General features: G+C 58.1%; 1 protein-coding gene across 1 annotated transcript; it reads right to left on the bottom strand.

Moving 5' to 3' along the window:
• Window positions 1-456: 456 nt before the first annotated feature.
• On the bottom strand, window positions 457-17402 carry PIGO (phosphatidylinositol glycan anchor biosynthesis class O). The gene is made up of 12 exons (XM_038742535.1): window positions 17344-17402; window positions 14498-14997; window positions 14267-14410; window positions 14045-14168; window positions 12532-12691; window positions 12251-12436; window positions 9295-9540; window positions 8111-8162; window positions 4621-4824; window positions 4032-4237; window positions 1085-1155; window positions 457-646 (listed from the first exon to the last, which is right to left on the bottom strand). Exons 2-12 carry the CDS (start codon window positions 14994-14996, stop codon window positions 550-552), a joined length of 1989 nt encoding a protein of 662 aa, XP_038598463.1. The 5' UTR covers window position 14997; window positions 17344-17402; the 3' UTR covers window positions 457-549.

Below are 17402 nucleotides of genomic sequence, written 5' to 3'. Positions count from 1 at the left end.
CTCGGGCAACGGCCGGTGCCTCCGCGGACGCCCCCTCCCCTCCCGACCCGCAACAGAGGTCCTGAGGATCCAGCCCTCCCTCGACGCCGGCTCCGAACGTGCGGGTGGGCACCCGGGCTGTCGGCCTGATACTCACACACGGTCCGTCATTGAAGATTTTATTGCTTTCCTCCGTCCCCTCGAGAGGTCGGTCCTTTGGCTTCCCAAACCGCCACGCCAGGCACCGGCCCCGCAGCTCTCCCTCTACGCGGGCGCTGTACTCCCGGCCGGCCCACCACCGCCCCACGCCCGGCAAGGACGGCTCTAAGACTACTGCTACGGTGTCCCGTCTCCCACCTTGACCTCTGCCCCTCTCCCGTTGGAGCCTTTCTGGCCGCTGCCCCTCCGCGGGAAGCGAGGCCCTGCCCGGGAACGACAAAACCCACCGGCCCCCGGCCCCCGTCACGGGGCGGCCCCGGTGCCCTCGGTCCGGCCAGGCATCGCAGGAGACGGACAGCCCGGCAGCTGGAGGGCGGGTGGGCCCCGGGCGTCCGGCGTGAGCCGCTCGGACTAGGAGCCGACGGCGCAGTCCACCCGCATGACGAGCCCCAGGCCCAGGAGGAGCCCGACGCTGCTCACCACAAAGCCCGCGGCCTCGAACAGGAACCTGCGGGGCGAGCGGAGCGGACGCCGCGACGTCGGCGCGGACCCTGACACCTCCTCTCTCTTCTTCCTCCGTCTTCCCCCCAAAGCCTGGGTCCTCCCCTCCTTGCCGCTAAGCCAAACTCTGTTCCTTCCCTCCCATCCCCACCCTCCACGTCTTTCCCCTCCCTCCCATCCGCCCCTCTCCCTCTGGGTTTCGGTTTCGGACCCTCCCCTTCGACGCTAAGTTAGCCCCGTCTGGGGGCAGGGAACGTGCCCGCCGACTCCGTCACGCGACATTCTCCCGAGAGCTCAGTAAATACCGCTGATTCCTCCCTCCCAGCGATGCCTCCCCTCCCCAGCGTCCCCCCTTCCCGGCGGACGGCTGCTTTTAGGAGTCGAGCCTCCGCGGCAGGTGGGGAAGCCGTCCCGAGCCTGTCGGTAGCCGAGGCGGACCACTCACTTGGGAGCGAAGACCTTCCAGACCATGAGATGCCTCCGGAGAACGGCGGCCGCCAGGACGCAGGCCAGGACCTGGGGGAGGGAAGGAATGGAAAAGAGGAAGAGTGGAGCGTCCCGGTTTGGAGCCCGGCGGGACTCGAGCCCCAGGAAGTTGGCATCCGAGGCCAGAGGACGCGGCGCCGCTACCCATCCGGTCCCTGGAGTGCCTGGGGACCTCCCCCTTTTAGACTGTGAGCCCACCGTTGGGTAGGGACCGTCTCTATATGTTGCCAACTTGGACTTCCCAAGCGCTTAGTACAGTGCTCTGCACACAGTAAGCACTCAATAAATACGATTGATTGATTGGGGGGAGTCATTCGCCAATATTCTGCGTGGGCTTTTTCACGGCTAAGAGACCTAGAAGCAGCGTGGCTCAGCGGGAAGGGCGTGGGCTGAGTTGTCAGAGGTCATGGGTTCCAATTCCATCATCATCATCATCATCAATCGTATTAATTGAGCGCTTACTATGTGCAGAGCACTGTACTAAGCGCTTGGGAAGTACAAATTGGCAACATATAGAGACAGTCCCTACCCAACAGTGGGCTCACAGTCTAAAAGGGGGAGATAGAGAACAAAACCAAATTCCAGCTCCACCAATAGTCAGCTGTGTGACTCTGAGCAAGTCACTTCACTTTTTAGACTGTGAGCCCACTGTTGGGTAGGGACCGTCTCTATATGTTGCCGATTTGTACTTCCCAAGCGCTTAGTACAGTGCTCTGCACACAGTAAGCGCTCAATAAATACGATTGATTGATTGATTGATTCTCTGGGCCTCAGTTCCCTCATCTGTAAAATAGGAATTAAGACTGTGAACCTCTCAAGGGACAACCTAATCACCTTGTAAACTCCCCAGCACTTAGAACACACATAATAAGCGCTTTATAAATGCCATCATTATTATTATTAGACGACACACAGACGTCTATTTTGTTAATGATGTGCATAAAGCTATAATTCTATTTGTTCTGATTTTGACACCTTTCTACATGTTTTGCTTTGTTGTCCGTCTCCCCCTTCTAGACCGCGAGCCCGTTGTCGGGTAGGGACTGTCTCTATACGTTGCCGACTTGTACTTCCCAAGCGCTTAGTACAGTGCTCTGCACACAGTAAGCGCTCAATACGATTGATTGATTGATTCTCTGTGCCTCAGTTCCCTCATCTGTAAAATAGGAATTAAGACTGTGAACCTCTCTAAGGGACAACCTAATCACCTTGCAAACTCCCCAGCACTTAGAACAGTGCATTTCACATAATAAGCGCTTAATAAACGCCATCATTATTATTAGACGACACACTGACGTCTATTTTGTTAATGATGTGCATAAAGCTATAATTCTATTTGTTCTGATTTTGACACCTTTCTACATGTTTTGCTTTGTTGTCCGTCTCCCCCTTCTAGACCGCAAGCCCGTTGTCGGGTAGGGACTGTCTCTATACATTGCCAACTTGTACTTCTCAAGCGCTTAGTACAGTGCTCTGCACACAGTAAGCGCTCAACAAATACGATTGATTGATTGATTGATTCTCTGGGCCTCAGTTCCCTCATCTGTAAAATAGGAATTAAGACTGTGAACCTCTCAAGGGACAACCTAATCACCTTGCAAACTCCCCAGCACTTAGAACAGTGCGCTTCACATAATAAGCGCTTAATAAATGCCATCATTATTATTATTAGACGACACACAGACGTCTATTTATTTTGTTAATGATGTGCATGTAGCTATAATTCTATTTGTTCTGATTTTGACACCTTTCTACATGTTTTGTTTTGTTGTCCGTCTCCCCCTTCTAGACCGCGAGCCTGTTGTCGGGTAGGGACTGTCTCTATACGTTGCCAACTTGTACTTCTCAAGTGCTTAGTACAGTGCTCTGCACACAGTAAGCGCTCAATAAATACGATTGATTGATTGATTGATTCTCTGGGCCTCAGTTCCCTCATCTGTAAAATAGGAATTAAGACTGTAAACCTCTCAAGGGACAACCTAATCACCTTGCAAACTCCCCAGCGCTTAGAACAGTGCATTTCACATAATAAGCGCTTAATAAATGCCATCATCATTATTATTATTAGACCACACACAGACGTCTATTTTGTTAATGATGTGCATAAAGCTATAATTCTATTTGTTCTGATTTTGACACCTTTCTACATGTTTTGCTTTGTTGTCTGTCTCCCCCTTCTAGACCGCGAGCCCGTTGTCGGGTAGGGACTGTCTCTATACATTGCCAACTTGTACTTCTCAAGCGCTTAGTACAGTGCTCTGCACACAGTAAGTGCTCAATACGATTAATTGGTTCTCTGTGCCTCAGTTCCTTCATCTGTAAAATAGGAATTAAGACTGTGAACCTCTCAAGGGACAACCTAATCACCTTGCAAACTCCCCAGCACTTAGAACAGTGCGCTTCACATAATAAGCGCTTAATAAATGCCATCATTATTATTAGACGACACACTGACGTCTATTTTGTTAATGATGTGCATAAAGCTATAATTCTATTTGTTCTGATTTTGACACCTTTCTACATCTTTGTTGTCCGTCTCCCCCTTCTAGACCACGAGCTCGTTGTCAGGTAGGGACCGTCTCTATATGTTGCCCATATGTTTAGACGGTAGACTGTGAGCCCACTGTTGGGTAGGGACTGTCTCTATATGTTGCCAACTTGTACTTCCCAAGCGCTTAGTACAGTGCTCTGCACACAGTAAGCGCTCAATAAATACGACTGACTGACTGAATGAATGAACCATCCGATCCGCCCGGCCCCAAGACGATCCGGGAGGGACGGGGGGCATCTGTTTCTGGCCCCAGAGTCGTTCGGACCGGGACCCCCGTCCTCCAAGAAGCCCAGCTTCAGCCCACTCCCCTCCTCTCCCGGACCCTCCACGTTGCCGCCGCTTCGACCGGCCGTACCTGCAGCCCGAGGACAAAGAGGTACTTGAGACCGAGCTGCAGGAGGGCAGCGGAGAACCGATCGGGGCCGTCCCGCGGCCGCGTGTCCGTCAGGGCCTCTGCGGCTTCCTCCGCGGTCCCTCGGGCGGGCGGGGACGGGGGCTTCCTCCTCGGGGCGTCCGGACCCTCGCAGACGGACGGCCAGAAGAGGAGCAGCGGGCAGCCGACTACCTCGGGGGCAAGGGGGTCGCCTGAGCACCGCCGCGGCCCCCAGGGAGAAATTCGGGGAGGGACGGGGTCGAGACGGAGCCGGAAAGCTCGGCTGAAGGCGAGCGGGGCCAAAGAAATACCTCGCGGGGTCAGAGCGGACTGGAAAATCGGAACCCGCAGAAAGCAACGGGGACTCGCGGCCTGAAAGCCGACTGGCGGAGGGGCGACCCGGGCCGGCTACTCGGCCGGTTCGGGGCCGGGTGGACCGTGGGGAAGCGTGCGCCCTCCGAGGAGGGGAGAGCCCGATCCGGGGAGGGGAAAGAAGGCGGAGGGTGGGAAGCAGGGGAGGTCGGAAGACGGGGCGAGAGGAAACGGAGCCCGGGAGGGCGGCCCGGGTTACCTGCGAAGAGGAAGTGGGAGGCGAAGGTGTTGGCGCCCACCAGCAGGGCCGGCAACAGCGGGGCCACGTGGCCGTCGGGGAAGCCCACGAAGGCCGCGTTCCAGTGGATGGCGGAGAAGACGGGCTGGTGGCCCGTGGCGTAGAAGAACTGGGAGGCCGAGAGCGCCCAGGCGGAGACGGCCGTCCACGGCACGGAGAGGGACCCTGGCGGGGGCGAGAGAGGGGAGGCGGGTCCCGTCGGGCCTCAGTCGGGAAGGTCCGAAGCCCCGGGAGAACGTCCCGTCGGGCCCGGGGCGACGGACAGAGGGGCCGGGGCTTCCGGAGAAAAAGGGGCCCAGGAGGTCCGCGCTCCCTGTGACGTCCGAGCCCGGGAGGGACAGGCTGGCCCGAGAGAGAGAGAGAGGCACGTCGGGCCGGGGCTCAACGACCCGGTGGATATCTCCTCCCCTCGCCCTCCCGAGACCCCGGCGGCCCCCTCACCCCAGGCGGTCCCCCCCCAAAGGAGGTCGGCGGACGTACCCCCCTCTAGACCGTAAGCCCACGGTGGGCGGGGATCGTCTCTCTTTCATCGCTGGATTGTACTTCCCCAGCGCTCGGTACGGTGCTCTCCGCAAAGTAATAATAACGGCGGCATTTATTAAGCGCTTACTACGTGCAAAGCACCGTCCTGAGCGCTGGGGAGGTTACAAGGCCATCGGGTTGTCCCACGGGGGGCTCACAGTCTTCATCCCCATTTTCCAGATGAGGGAACCGAGGCCCAGAGAAGTCAGGCGACTTGCCCAAAGTCACCCAGCTGACGAGCGGCGGAGCCGGGGGTTTGAATAATAACAATAATAATGATGATGGCACTTGTTAAGCGCTTACTACGTGCAGAGCACTGTTCTAAGCGCTGGGGGGGGAACACAAGGTGATCAAGTTGTCCCACGTGGGGCTCACAGTCTTAATCCCTATTTTCCAGATGAGGGAACCGAGGCCCAGAGAAATCAAGTGACTTGCCCAAAGTCACCCAGCTGACAAGCGGCGGAGCCGGGGTTTGAATACTACTACTACTACTGCTACTACTACTACTAATAATAATAATAATGGCATTTGTTAAGCACTTACTATGTGCAGAGCACTGTTCTAAGCGCTGGGGGGGAACACAAGGTGATCAAGTTGTCCCACGTGGGGCTCACAGTCTTAATCCCCATTTTCCAGATGGGGTAACTGAGGCCCAAAGAAATCAAGTGACTTGCCCAAAGTCACCCAGCTGACGAGCGGCAGAACCGGGGGTTTGAATAATAATAATAATAATAATAATGGCATTTGCTAAGCGCTTACTATGTGCAGAGCACTGTTCTAAGCGCCGGGGGGGGAATACAAGGCGATCAAGTTGTCCCACGTGGGGCGCTCAGTCTTAATCCCCATTTTCCAGATGAGGTAACTGAGGCTCAGGGAAGTGAAGTGACTTGCCCAAGGTCACCCAGCTGACGAGCGGCAGAGCCGGGGGTTTGAATAATAATAATAATAATAATAATGATAATGATGGCATTTGCTAAACGCTTACTATGTGCAGAGCACTGTTCTAAGCGCCGGGGGGGGGGGGAATACAAAGTGATCAAGTTGTCCCATGTGGGGCTCACAGTCATCATCATCATCATCATCAATCGTATTTATTGAGCGCTTACTATGTGCAGAGCACTGTACTAAGCGCTTGGGAAGTACAAATTGGCAACATATCTTAATCCCCATTTTCCAGATGAGGTAACTGAGGCCCAAAGAAATCAAGTGACTTGCCCAAAGTCACCCAGCTGACGAGCGGCGGAGCCGGGGGTTTGAATAATAATAATAATAATCATAATGATGGCATTTGCTAAGTGCTTAACTATGTGCAGAGCACTGTTCTAGGCGCTGGGGGGGAATACAAGGTGATCCAGTTGTCCCACGTGGGGCTCACAGTCTTAATCCCCATTTTCCAGATGAGGTAACAGAGGCTCAGAGAAGCGAAGTGACTTGCGCAGGGTCACACAGCAAACGCGTGGAGGAGCAGGGATTCGAACCCACGACCTCTGACTCCAAAGCCCGTGCTCTTTCTACCAGAGAAGCCAAGCGACTTGCCCAAAGTCACCCAGCCGACGAGCGGCGGAGCCGGGGGTTTGAATAATAATAATAATAATGATGATGGCATTTGCTAAGCGCTTACTATGTGCAGAGCACTGTTCTAAGCGCCAGGGGGGAACACAAGGTGATCAAGTTGTCCCACGTGGGGCTCACAGTCTTAATCCCCATTTTCCAGATGAGGTAACTGAGGCCCAGAGAAATCAAGCGACTTGCCCAAAGTCACCCAGCTGACGAGCGGCGGAGCCGGGGGTTTGAATAATAATAATGATGATGGCATTTGTTAAGCGCTTACTATGTGCAGAGCACCGTTCTAAGCGCCGGGGGGGGAATACAAGGCGATCAAGTTGTCCCACGTGGGGCTCACAGTCTTAATCCCCATTTTCCAGATGAGGTAACGGAGGCTCAGAGAAGCGAAGTGACTTGCCCAGGGTCACACAGCAAACGCGTGGAGGCGCAGGGATTCGAACCCACGACCTCTGACTCCAAAGCCCGTGCTCTTTCTACCAGAGAAGCCAAGCGACTTGCCCAAAGTCACCCAGCCGACGAGCGGCGGAGCCGGGGGTTTGAATAATAATAATAATAATGATGATGGCATTTGCTAAGCGCTTACTATGTGCAGAGCACTGTTCTAAGCGCCAGGGGGGAACACAAGGTGATCAAGTTGTCCCACGTGGGGCTCACAGTCTTAATCCCCATTTTCCAGATGAGGTAACAGAGGCTCAGAGAAGCGAAGTGACTTGCGCAGGGTCACACAGCAAACGCGTGGAGGAGCAGGGATTCGAACCCACGACCTCTGACTCCAAAGCCCGTGCTCTTTCTACCAGAGAAGCCAAGCGACTTGCCCAAAGTCACCCAGCCGACGAGTGGCGGAGCCGGGGGTTTGAATAATAATAATAATAATGATGATGGCATTTGCTAAGCGCTTACTATGTGCAGAGCACTGTTCTAAGCGCCAGGGGGGAACACAAGGTGATCAAGTTGTCCCACGTGGGGCTCACAGTCTTAATCCCCATTTTCCAGATGAGGTAACTGAGGCCCAGAGAAATCAAGCGACTTGCCCAAAGTCACCCAGCTGACGAGCGGCGGAGCCGGGGGTTTGAATAATAATAATGATGATGGCATTTGTTAAGCGCTTACTATGTGCAGAGCACCGTTCTAAGCGCCGGGGGGGGAATACAAGGCGATCAAGTTGTCCCACGTGGGGCTCACAGTCTTAATCCCCATTTTCCAGATGAGGTAACGGAGGCTCAGAGAAGCGAAGTGACTTGCCCAGGGTCACACAGCAAACGCGTGGAGGCGCAGGGATTCGAACCCACGACCTCTGACCCCAAAGCCCGTGCTCTTTCCGCCGAGCCAGGCCGCCTCTCCTCAAGCGCTCGGCCCGACGTACCCGGGGGCTGCTGGGGGCCCGTGGCGGCGAGGAGCTGCAGGAGCAGGAAGGTCTGAAGGCAGAGCAGCAGGAAAGCCAGGCTGAGCCGCTCCGCGTGCAGCAGGAGCAGCGGGAAGCCCAGCAGGGCCAGGGCCGTCACCAGGGCGGCTGAGTGGACGCCGCCCGGGGGGGTCGCCGGCGGCCGGGGGGTCCCCGGCCCCCGGCCCGCCGCGCAGGGCGTCCCGCAGGCGCCGGTAGATGCGGGGGACCGCGGCGCGGCCTGGGTCGGCGGGCGGCCCGGGGGAGGAGAGTGCCACGGGCCGCCAGAGCAGCAGCCCCAGCCCCAGGCCCGCCAGCCCGAACAGGGCCCGGGGGAGCCCCGCCAGGACCCCCCGCACCAGCGCCCGCAGCCGGGGAGGGGCGTTCCCGTCCGCCCCCGCGGCCACGGCCCAGTGGGCCGCCGTGCCCAGCGCCAGCAGGGGCAGCCCCCGGCGCACCAAGAGCGCCGGCGGGGGCCGCGGCGGCCGGGCGGCCGCAGCGGGCCAGGCAGCGGCGCGCCGCGTAGGCCAGGGCCCCCAGGGCCCCCACGCAGGCCCCGTACCACAGGTTCTGGGCCCGGGGGCCGCCCACGCTGCCCAGGGGCAGCAGCCACGGGGAGGAGCGGCACAGGGGGCTCTCCTCGGGGCACCTGTGGAAGAGGTCCGAGAGGCGGGCGCACACCAGCAGGGCGGCCAGCGGCCCCAGGGCCCGCGCGGACCCCCGGGGAGGGGCCTCGGGGGGGGCCCGGCCGGCCGCCCCAGTGCAGCCGGGCGACGAGGAGCAGGGCCAGGGAGCGCAGCAGGAAGGGGGCCACGCGCCGCTCGGACACCACGAAGCTGTCGGAGAAGAGGGCGCCGGCCCTGAGGGCCAGCAGCGGCAGGGCGGGCCAGGAGTCCGGGGGGAGGGCCGCCCCGGAGCCCCCCGGCCGCCCCCGGGCCGCCCGCCAGAAGCCCAGCAGGGAGCCGGCCGCCCCCGCGGCCCCCCAGCAGGACCGGCTCCGGCCCCTGGCCCGCGGCCAGGAGCGCCGCCCCCAGCAGCCCCGCCGCGGCCAGGCCCCAGCCCAGGGGCCGGAGCAGCGGGGGCCCCGAGGGGGACGCCGTCGAGGCGGCCAGCGGGCACAGCAGGCAGGCGGCCCCCAGGAGCGCGGCCCCCGCCGCCATCCGGGCCGGGCGGAAGCGGGCCCACGAGTCCAGGCAGGCCGCCCGGGCCCCGCGCAGGAAGAGCCGCAGCCGCCGGCAGACGTCCAGCAGCTCATCCTCCAGCCGGGGGGACCCCGGCGGCTCCGCGCCCAGCCGCTCCAGGAGCCGCCCGTAGTCGGAGGAGGCCACGTCGAAGAGGCCTCGCAGGCGGCGCAGCTCATCGGGCGGCAGGTCCGGGGCGGCCAGAGAGTAGGTGTGCAGGAAACGCCATACCTGGGGGGGTGAGGAGGGCTCAGACCTTGGGCCTCGTGCCCAGCACCGTTGGGCACGAGGGGACGGGGCAGGGGAGGAGGGGTTGGACAGCCACCACGACAGCGGTGCCTCCTAAGCGCTTGCTACGCGCCGGGGTCCAGGGCGGGGATCGGCGGACCGGACGCGGTCGCGGAGGGCGAGTTCCCCTTTGACGGGCGAGGGGATCGAGGCGGAGGACACACCGAGCCCGTGGCAGAGGGAGTACGGTGCTCTGCAATCAATCAGTGGTATTTATTGAGCACTTACGGTGTGCACAGCACCGGACTTGGGAAGTCCAAGTTGGCAACATCTAGAGACGGGCCCTACCCGACAGTGGGCTCACAGTCTGTCTATTCTATTTATTTTATTAGTATGTTTGGTTTTGTTCTCTGTCTCCCCCTTCTAGACCGTGAGCCTGCTGTTGGGTAGGGACTGACGGGTGAGGGAATCATGGCAGAGGGAGTACGATGCTCTGCAATCAATCAATCGTATTTATTGAGCACTTACGGTGTGCAGAGCACCGGACTTGGGAAGTCCAAGTCGGCAACATCTAGAGACAGCCCTACCCGACAGTGGGCTCACAGTCTGTCTATTCTATTTATTTTATTTTGTTAGTATGTTTGGTTTTGTTCTCCATCTCCCCCTTCTAGACTGTGAGCCCGCTGTTGGGTAGGGACTGACAGGCGAGGGAATCGAGGCAGAGGACACACCGAGCCCGTGGCAGGGGGAGTACGATGCTCTGCAATCAATCAATCAATCAATTGTATTTATTGAGCACTTACGGTGTGCAGAGCATCGGACTGAGCGCTTGGGAAGTCCAAGTTGGCAACGTTTAGAGACGGGCCCTACCCAACAGTGGGCTCACAGTCTATTCTATTTCTTTTATTTTGTTACTCTGTTTGGTTTTGTTCTCTGTCTCCTTCTAGACTGTGAGCCCGCCGTTGGGTAGGGACTGACGGGCGAGGGAATTGAGGCAGAGGACACACCGAGCCCGTGGCAGGGGGAGTACGATGCCCTGCAATCAATCAATCAATCAATCGTATTTATTGAGCGCTTACGGTGTGCAGAGCACCGGACTGAGCGCTTGGGAAGTCCAAGTCGGCAACGTCTAGAGACGGCCCTACCCAACAGTGGGCTCACAGTCTATTCTACTTATTTTATTTTGTTAGTCTGTTTGGTTTTGTTCTCCGTCTCCCCCTTCTAGACTGTGAGCCCACTGTCGGGTAGGGACCGTCTCTATATGTCGCCAGCTTGTACTTCCCAAGCGCTTAGTCCAGTGCTCTGCACACAGTAAGCGCTCAATAAATACGACATTGATTGATAGAAGGGGGAGACAGAGAACAAAACCAAACCAAATAAAATAAATAGAACAGCTACGTACAAGTAAAATAAATAGAGTAATAAATATATAAGCGCTGAGGTAGGTAACCAAGTAATCGGATTGTCCCAGGTGGGGCTCCGCACCCGGTAAGCGCTCAATAAATACGACCGGATGAATCATCATCATCAGTCGTATTTATTGAGCGCTTACTATGTGCAGAGCACTGCACTAAGCGCTTGGGAAGTACAAATTGGCAACAGATAGAGACAGTCCCTACCCAACAGTGGGCTCACAGTCTAAAAGGGGGAGACAGAGAACAAAACCAAACATACTAACAAAATAAGATAAATAGGATAGATATGTACAAGTAAAATAAATAAATAGAGTAATAAATATTTACAACCATATATACAGGTGCTGTGGGGAAGGGAAGGAGGATGAATGACTCGGCGTGGTTCGGCGGCTACAGCGGGAGCCCGGAAGACCTGGGTTCTGATCCCGGCTCCCCCCTACGTCTACCGCGTGACCTGGGGCGAGCCGCTTCGCTTCTCTGTGCCTCAGTTACCCCGGCTGTAAAATGGGGCTTCAGACCGTGAGCCCCGAGCCCGCTGTTGGGTGGGGACCATCTCTGTACGGCGCCAACTTGTACCTCCCAAGCGCTCAATAAATACGACCGAATGGATGGATGAATGACGGGAACCGTGTCCAACCTGCATGACTCGCATCTTCCCCAGCGCTCAGAAAGGTGCTTGGCACGCAATAAGCGCTTAACGTCATCATCAATCGTATTTATTGAGCGCTTACTGTGTGCAGAGCACTGGACTAAGCACTTGGGAAGTACAAATTGGCAACGTATAGAGACAGTCCCTACCCAACAGTGGGCTCACAGTCTAAAACAGGTACTAGATATTAGGTACTAGGATTATCGTCAAGCCTGGGCTGATGATAATAATATAAAGCAATATATTTTATGATTATAATTACTATATAATTGTCATAATTCTATATGAATAATAATAATCAGCCCCGGCCTCAGGCCCGGGCTCTTCACACTGGGCCACGCTGCTCCATCGCTTTCTCACAACGCCAGGTCTGTCCCCGGGAGCCCTCAACCACGGAGAGGAGGAAGGGCCCCAGCCTGGCCCTGGGCGTAATGATAACGGTATTTGTTAAGCGCTCACTATGGGCAAAGCACTGTTCTAAGCGCCTGAGCGCCGTTTTTAGCGCATACAGAGGGAGATGTAGGGGATGGGAGGGCAGAGGTGGCCTGAGGGGGGGACGGGGGAGGAGATTCGGGGACCCTGTCACGGAAACGTCCCCCACCGGCCCGTCCCCGGTGTCCAACGGCCCGCCGCGGTCCGGGATGCTGACCTGCTGGGCGTTGAGGTGATAGACGGAGGCCTGGGCCAGCGCGGCCGAGTGGGGCCCGGTGGCTCCGGCCGGCGGGCCGGAGAACAGCTCGGCCATCACCTCCCCGACGTTCCCGAAGGGGATGGGCAGGCCCAGCAGCAGCGCCAGGGTCGGCACCAAGTTCACCTGGGCCACCTCCTCGGGATCCTGGAGGAGACGGGGAGCGGAGGCGGCCGGGTGGGAGAGAGGAGGGAAAGAGGAGGAGACGGGCCCCGTGGCCCGGCTCGGCGGCCCCCCTTTACCTGCGGAGGGTCAGTCGGGAAGAGGGGGGTCTTGCTGTAGAGGAAGAGCGCGGCCGAGACCTCCGCTTCGCTGTCCCCGCCGTGGTCCCCGGTCTCCGTCATGCCGTGGTCGCCGGCCACCACCAGCAGCGTGTCGTTGGCCAGGGATCGCGCCAGGGTCCTGCCGACGGACACGGGCCGCAGACTCAGCCCCGGGGGGGCCGGGCCTGCCGGCGGCGGCGGGCAGCAGACCGGCACGGGGCGGACCCTTCCCGGATCTCCCGGGAGACCCCCCTCTTTAGCGCCCGCGCCGCTCGGTAGCCAGGGGTCGCGGGTTCCGATCCCGGCTCCGCCGCCTGTCGGCCGTGCGACTTGGGGCACTTCGCTTCTCTGGGCCTCAGTTCCCTCATCTGGAAAATGGGGATGAAGACCGTGAGCCCCCCGTGGGACAACCTGATCACCCTGTGTCTCCTCCAGCGCTCGGAACGGTGCTCGGCACACAGGAAGCACTTAACCAGTCCCGGCATCATCATCAGACGAGGCGCCGCGCTCCTCCCCTCACCTCATCGCCTCTCATTCATTCAATCGTATTTATTGAGCGCTTATTGTGTGCAGAGCACTGTACTGAGCGCTTGGGAAGTACAAGTCGGCAACATACAGAGCCGGTCCCTACCCAACAACGGGCTCACAGTCTAGAAGGGGGAGACAGACAACAAAACAAAACATGTAGACAGCTGGTTCAGTTTCCCCCTTCGGTGCTTACTGTTAAAGCGCGGGGAACAGAGGCACATCAACCTATTAACGCAGTGGGAAATATCCTTTCCCAGAACAGTACACGAATCTGATTTTTCTGGTCGCTAGGACGCAGCGATCGAAGAGGCCACTCTCAGCCAACACATTTCCTGGACACGGGGGAACTAACTTAACTGATGACAAACCGGGACCAAGACCTCTAAAAAGAGAGGGAAAACCAATGGGACACGTTGCGTTCTTGCTCACAAGCTTCTCCCACCGCTCCCGCCACAGCGGAGGTCAGCTTTTAGCCTCAGGAGGGGGCGAGCACCTTCCCAACTAACCTGAGTCGCAGTCTGTGTTGCTTCATCCAAAGGCCCATCGGGTACTACTGCTTTGCCATTTTTTTTTAATGGCATTTACTACGTGCAAAGCACCGTTCTGAGCGCTGGGGAGGTTACGGGGGGATCAGGCGGTCCCACGGGGGGCTCACGGTCTTCATCCGCTGCCTCCCACCCAGTCCCCGGGCCGGCACCCCGCGTCCCGAGCCACGCCTGACGACCCTGCCCACTCGGGCGTCGGGAGGATTCAAGGAAGGGGACCCTCGAGGGGCGCACGGAGGCGCGGGGGGGCGAGCTCGGGGATGGAAGAAACCGGGCCCCTTCCCGTCCCCACCTCGGCGGCCACGGCCGGGAGAGACGACCGCCTCCGCCGGGAAGTCTTCCCTGAGGCCCCCCGCTTCCCCGATGGGGGACCCCTCGCCTCCCGCCGGCTCTTCCCCGGGGCCCGCCCGCCCGCTCACCAGAGCACGTGGTCCATCTGGGTGAGTTTCTTGGCCATCTCGGGGTGGTCGGGCCCGTGCTTGTGGCCGCAGTGGTCCACGCCCAGGAAGTGGGCGATCAACACGTCCCAGTCGCCTCCGTACACTGCCCCCGGGACCCCCAGGCGGACGGCGCTGAGGCGGGGTCCCTACCCCCGGTGTCGGGGTCACCCCTCCCCGCCCGCCCCCGCGGCGACGCCTCACCGGTGGGGTACAGGTGCCGCAGGATGCCGTCGTCCACCGTGTGCAGGTCTTTCACGTTGAAGGAGGGGAAGAAGGAGGCCCGGGCGAAAGCCCCGGGGAACAGCCCGTCCCAGGTGTCGTCCCCCAGGAACACCACACGCTTCCCTGCGACGCCGACGGACGGGCTCGGACCGGGGGCCGCGCGGGGTCCCCCCCCCCCGCCCCGCCGCCGCCCGGCCCCCGCCGCCTCACCGTTCTGCACCAGCTGGCCGATGAGGTTGTCCTCCCGGACAGCGTGGCTGGCGAAGTTGCTGCCGGCGTCGACGAAGGTGGGCAGCGAGCCCGTGGTGAGGGCCTTGATGCGCTGCATGGTGGTGGTCGGGGGGTCGGCCCGGAAGCGGTACAGCCGGCCGTGGCGCGGCCGGCCGCTCAGCAGCCGCCGCAGGGAGCCCAGCCGGTCCTGGAAGGGCCGGGGGGCCCGCGGGCCGGGCCGGCTCCAGGCGAAGTCGAAGCGCAGGGCGTCGATCACCACCAGCAGGACCCTGGCGAAGCGGGGGGCCGTCCAGCAGGCCCCCGGCTCCCCGGGGGGCCCGCCCCCGCCCCCGGGGACGGGCCCCGGCGGCTCCCGGCAGCGGCTCCGGTTGGTCAGCTCCAGGCGGGTCAGCAGGAAGCCGCTGGTGAACAGGCCGATGCCCGCGTAGAAGAGGAAGCAGGCCCAGGTCAGGAACAGCAGGACCGGCGCCTTTCTCATCCTGCCGGGACAAGGCATTCGGGTGACCCCCTCACCTGCATATACGTACAAATCATCATCATCGATCGTATTGAGCGCTTACTGTGTGCAGAGCACTGGACTAAGCGCTAGGGAAGTCCAAGTTGGCAACATAGAGAGACGGTCCCTATCATCATCATCATCATCAATCGGATTTATTGAGCGCTTACTGTGTGCAGAGCACCGGACTAAGCGCTTGGGAAGTCCAAGTCGGCAACATATAGAGACGGTCCCTACCCAACAGTGGGCTCACAGTCTAGAAGGGGGAGACAGAGAACAAAACCGAACATACTAACAAAATAAAAGAAATAGAATAGATAGGTACAAGTAAAATAAATAGAGTAATCAATATGTACAAACATATATCCATATAGACAGGTGCTGTGGGGAAGGGAAGGAGGCAAGATGGGGGGGATGGAGAGGGGGACGAGGGGGACAGGAAGCAAACCATACTGCGGCCCAGTCTGAAAGTTGGGGGCCCGAAGTCTGGAAGCTCCTTATCAATCAATCGTATTTATTGAGCGCTTACTGTGTGCAGAGCACTGGACTAAGCGCTTGGGAAGTCCAAGTTGGCAACATAGAGAGACGGTCCCTATCATCATCATCATCAATCGTATTTATTGAGCGCTTACTGTGTGCAGAGCACCGGACTAAGCGCTTGGGAAGTCCAAGTCGGCAACATATAGAGACGGTCCCTACCCAAGAGTGGGCTCACAGTCTAGAAGGGGGAGACAGAGAACAAAACCGAACATACTAACAAAATAAAAGAAATAGAATAGATAGGTACAAGTAAAATAAATAGAGTAATCAATATGTACAAACATATATCCATATAGACAGGTGCTGTGGGGAAGGGAAGGAGGCAAGATGGGGGGGATGGAGAGGGGGACGAGGGGGACAGGAAGCAAACCATACTGCGGCCCAGTCTGAAAGTTGGGGGCCCGAAGTCTGGAAGCTCCTTATCAATCAATCGCATTTATTGAGCGCTTACTGTGTGCAGAGCACTGGACTAAGCGCTTGGGAAGTCCAAGTTGGCAACATAGAGAGACGGTCCCTACCCGACAGCGGGCTCACAGTCTAGAAGGGGGAGACAAAACCAAACATACTGCAAAATAAAATAGGATATGTACAAATAGAGTAATAAATATGTACAAACATATATACAGGTGCTGCAGGGAAGGGAAGGAGGTAAGATGGGGGGGATGGAGAGGGGGACGAGTATTTATTTTACTCGTACATATCTATTCTATTTCTTTTATTTTGTTAGCATGTTCGGTTTTGTTCTCTGTCTCCCCCTTTTAGACTGTGAGCCCGCCGTTGGGTAGGGACCGTCTCTCTGTGTTGATGATGATGGCACTTGGGAAGCGCTTACTATGTGCCAAGCACTGTTCTAAGCGCTGGGGGAGGTTACAAGGTGATCAGGCTGTCCCACGGGGGGCTCAGAGTTTTAATCCCCATTTCACAGATGAGGGAACTGAGGCCCAGAGAAGTGAAGTGACTTGCCCCAAGTAACACAGCTGGCAGAGCCGGGATTTGAACCTGTGATCTCTGACTCCAAAGCCCGGGCTCTTTCCACTGAGCCACGCTGCTTCTCCATATGTTTATTTATTTTATTTTACTTGTACATATCCATTCTATTTCTTTTATTTTCTTGGTATGTTTGGTTTTGTTCTCTGTCTCCCCCTTTTAGACTGTGAGCCCACTGTTGGGTAGGGACCGTCTCTATATGTTGCCGACTTGGACTTCCCAAGCGCTTAGTACAGTGCTCTGCACACAGTAAGCGCTCAATACGATTGATGATGATGATACGTTGCCATCTTGTCCTTCCCAAGCGCTTAGTCCAGCGCTCTGCACGCAGTAAGCGCTCAATAACGACGACTGATTGATCGATTCCCGGCACTTTCCTCAGTTCCCTCGTCTGTAAAATGGGGATTAAAACTGTGATACCCCTGTGGGACCACCTGATCACCTTGTAATCTCCCCAGCGCTTAGAACAGTGCTTTGCACATAGTAAGCGCTTAACAAATACCATCGTCATCACGATTCCCGGCCCTTTTTCCTCTCTTTTAACGGCATCGGCCGAGTGCTCGCTACGTGCCAGGCGCCGGGGCGTTTGCAAGCCAGGGAGCACTTGCACGAGGCCACCCGGCAGACGAGCGGCATTTGAACCCGGGTCCTCGGACCCCCGGGCACTGTACTAAGCACTCTCTGTTACTGGTTGAGGAGGGGTCTCCTGCCCCGCCGTTCGTGCGCTCTGGAGCCCTTTGGGGCTCGGCATCGGGGTGGCCCGGGGCCTTCCCGCCTGAGACTCGAACTCGTGATGCTGCACCTGTTGGGACGGCGCTCGTCTAGACTGGACGCCCACCGTGGGCAGGAAACGTGCCTGTT

This window comes from Tachyglossus aculeatus, unplaced genomic scaffold (assembly GCF_015852505.1).
Source record: "Tachyglossus aculeatus isolate mTacAcu1 unplaced genomic scaffold, mTacAcu1.pri scaffold_12_arrow_ctg1, whole genome shotgun sequence".
In the NCBI taxonomy this organism is placed as follows: Eukaryota; Metazoa; Chordata; class Mammalia; order Monotremata; family Tachyglossidae; genus Tachyglossus; species Tachyglossus aculeatus.
This window is presented reverse-complemented; position numbering and strand designations above follow the sequence as displayed.